Below are 3,293 nucleotides of genomic sequence, written 5' to 3'. Positions count from 1 at the left end.
AAATTCATGATTCATATAGACATTCATTTTTTAGTATGCCTTTGAGTTAGCACCCAGCATTAACTTCAGAATTGACTTGGAGTCGGTTGTATTGTGATTCAGAACTCCGGCAATTACCACCACCCCTGGGTCAAAAGGAACCGCGTTGGTCTTTCAAGGACACGTTTAAGTTCCTTAATCATGGGGCAAGGTTCTAAACCCCTTGCTTTTCCCATGTTGCTCGTGGGACAACTCGAAAGATCACAACCCCGACAGACGGATACTGTGCAAGGTTTACTAAGGTTAACTATGGAACTTATCGGGGCTCCCAGAATTGCTCGATGGCGCACTCTGGTGGTCATAGAAGCACTTGGGGTTTGCATAAGTTTCTAGATATCTATGAATATCATCCGTCATCGTGTAGCAAGATTCCCTGGAATGCAGAACTCTCTTGTAACACTCTTGTTAACAGAACCATCTATTACGGAAAAAACTTCTCCCTGGTAATCAACGGCATTGCAATTTTGATCGCGGGATTCAAGGCTGTCGGCACAATTTGATTTTCGCCTTGGGGATACTAGTAGGCAGAGACTTTGGCTGCTAGAACCGTGGTCGTGAACGGTCGACTATGTTGCAAGTGGAAAGCAAGATGTCATTGTTTTGATCGGCAGGCCCACCTATTCCGAGAGAACACGGGGCTGATGCAATTATATCTGTTCTTGAACAAGTCGCCGTAGAAAACGAGAAACTCTTTCTAAACTTGAATCTCATTTGGAGGTCTCAACTACTGTCAGGATTCTCTAGGCCAGTGGGTGAACTAGCAGACAATGGCACATTTAACACTGAGGTTTAGAGAAACAGATCTACAGCAGACACGGCCTATAATTACGCTGTTTTTGTGGAGTGGGATAATCTCCAGATTATTTCAGGGGAAGCAATCGGTAGTTTTATGGGCGTAACTCCATTATATGGAGACTGTCACATCACGTTGATTCCGTAACTCCCCTCCAAGTCTACATGCCTTTTTGTTTGCTGACTGCTCTCGAGTTGTCGTGTGTAGACAGTACTTTTGTAACAAGGAAGATCACGGTGCTGTCGCGAACGTTCATTTGGGCTATCAAGAATGTTGTACCTGGGGAATCTCGACGCCAAAGGGGTGAGGACATGCTCGCACTACGACGTAGAACAAGAGAACTTCGCCAACTGTTTATTATTCTTGATGCTAACTGGCCGTCATCCAAGGGTATGTGGCTAATGCTACAGCAAGATGACCCCGAAGGATCACCTCAATGATGTCGTCTTAGCTTCAGGAGAAACACACACTGTACGAGAGTTCATAGAAAAGTCCTTTGCTGTAGCCGGAGTCAAGATTGCATGGGAAGGATGTCGTGAAGGTGAAGTAGGGAAGGACTCCAAATCCAGTGGAATCAGAGTTCGGATCGACCCACGATACTGTTGTACGTGTCTTGGTCGATAATGATACGTTGTTTCACTGTAGTTTCATCAACTGTCTGATATTTTTGTCGAAAGGTCCTACGGAAGTTGAATTGCTCTAAAAGTGTTCCAACGAAAGCGTCGAAAGAATTGGGCTGGCAGAGACGCGTGGAATTCGACCTAAGTCATACAGGATTTCCTGAAGGCTATTACAATGCGGTTGGTATTCAAAAACTGTTTATTATCTAAACACAGGATTTGGTCGTCGAAATGACAAGCAGACATTTGTTCTCTGCAACAAAACAAAAACGACAAGAACTAGAGACTGGGGCTTCAAACATAGACTATTGGCGCTTGAGACTCGTACGCCACCACCATATACTGATATCTTTTGCATCAACTTTCTCTCATCCACCTGATTTAGTATCTTTTTGAATTCTGCGTCTCTTTTAGCGACAGTCAGATAGTTCCTTGTACGCTTAGAGTGCTTGGAAGAACCAGCAACGTCAAGAACAGGACAAGGTTTTCATTGTACTTTGTGCTTAAGTCCTCGTCATCACCGATTTTTGTGGATCTCATATATCTTTCATACAGTATCGCAACTTCAAAGAACTTGAGGAACAGTGATGTTTCCAGTTGAAAGCATATCGTCACAGCCCTCGAATGGTGGTGATCAAGACTGTCTTGCTGTTTCAATGCTTCGACCAGCTTCAGTCAATGCTGCAAATGCTCTCGCTGCTTCAGGTCAACAACAGCAGCAACAGCAGCTACTACAACAACAGGCAGTAACACAAGCCCAGCAAGTTCTTCAAATGCAAACAGACTTTCTTTCTTAACTGTTGATTGACAGAGGTACGAAAGCAATGACAATGATTTCCAAGTAGCATTCCACTCTTTACTCTCATCTGGATGTCAGAGTACTAGTTTTTGAATCAAGAAGAGTCACTTACTGAACGAACAGTTGTAAACCAGCGGCGAAGCGTTAAGCCATTTCCTCAACTTAGCAACATCCAAGCGACTAGCGGAAACATTCTGGGTCAATGATATAATTTTATCTGAGCAAAGTGGTATTTTGCTCTCGTGAGCCAAGTTCCCGACTCGTCCTGTTCAGCCATATAGGCAATTCGGACTACCGTAGTATATACTGGAAGAGTCTCAACACGGTGGAAATTGATTCCCATCAAACAGTTATTGCTTGAGCAAGAGCAATACTTTTCAAGATCACCGTGCCATTCCAAGCGTGCTCCACAGACTTGTGATATGTCTCCTGTAAGCCTGTGTAAGACTCGCTGCAGCGACATTCTCTATAGTGAATATTGGCATGCAGCAGGGAATTCACCATTTGTGGGGTGCCACCTGCGACAAAGAAGCTTGTAACCATAGCATCCTGAATAAAATAAGAATGGTGCATCAGTGTATGCTAGACAATGTCCCTCTTGGTTTTTTCCGCGGAACGTACTACATGTTGATCATTTTGCGTTGGCGGTACATTCTTTGCCTTTGACCTGACAGGGAGGCGACGTAACAGACTGAGTCTCGGTGCGTTGCTCTTTATCATCGTCTATTTTTCAATAACTTTAGCCCGCAAACACGTTCCTAATTTGAAAACTTCCACCAGCATATGATGTTTGGTCCTCGAAACAAGAGAAAGTAGCGGCTTTCTTTGTTTGTTTCATCCACTGTATACTGCTCCAAAGGAAGACTAAATCGCAACCAGCATCACCCTTCTCACACAATCAACAAGCTTCTATGACGAAAAAAAACAACGGAATTCAAGACAGCCCTCCTTCTATGGTGTTTAAAATGATCTGAAATCAGGTATTCAAGACATTTTGAATACATCTAGCCGGAAACAATCAGGAGAAAGAAGCTTGATCTCG

The 3,293-nt window shown here is 43.7% G+C and overlaps 1 protein-coding gene across 1 annotated transcript; it reads left to right on the top strand.

The window, feature by feature from the left end:
* Nucleotides 1-1,143: 1,143 nt before the first annotated feature.
* On the top strand, nucleotides 1,144-1,456 carry SmJEL517_g02347 (uncharacterized protein; the record flags this gene model as incomplete). Its single annotated transcript, XM_031168275.1, has 2 exons — nucleotides 1,144-1,222; nucleotides 1,284-1,456. 2 exons carry the CDS (start codon nucleotides 1,144-1,146, stop codon nucleotides 1,454-1,456), a joined length of 252 nt encoding a protein of 83 aa, XP_031025736.1.
* Between the last annotated feature and the right edge of the window lie 1,837 nt (nucleotides 1,457-3,293).

Source organism: Synchytrium microbalum, assembly GCF_006535985.1.
Source record: "Synchytrium microbalum strain JEL517 chromosome Unknown SmJEL517_scf0009, whole genome shotgun sequence".
NCBI classification, from domain to species: domain Eukaryota; kingdom Fungi; phylum Chytridiomycota; class Chytridiomycetes; order Synchytriales; family Synchytriaceae; genus Synchytrium; species Synchytrium microbalum.
This window is presented reverse-complemented; position numbering and strand designations above follow the sequence as displayed.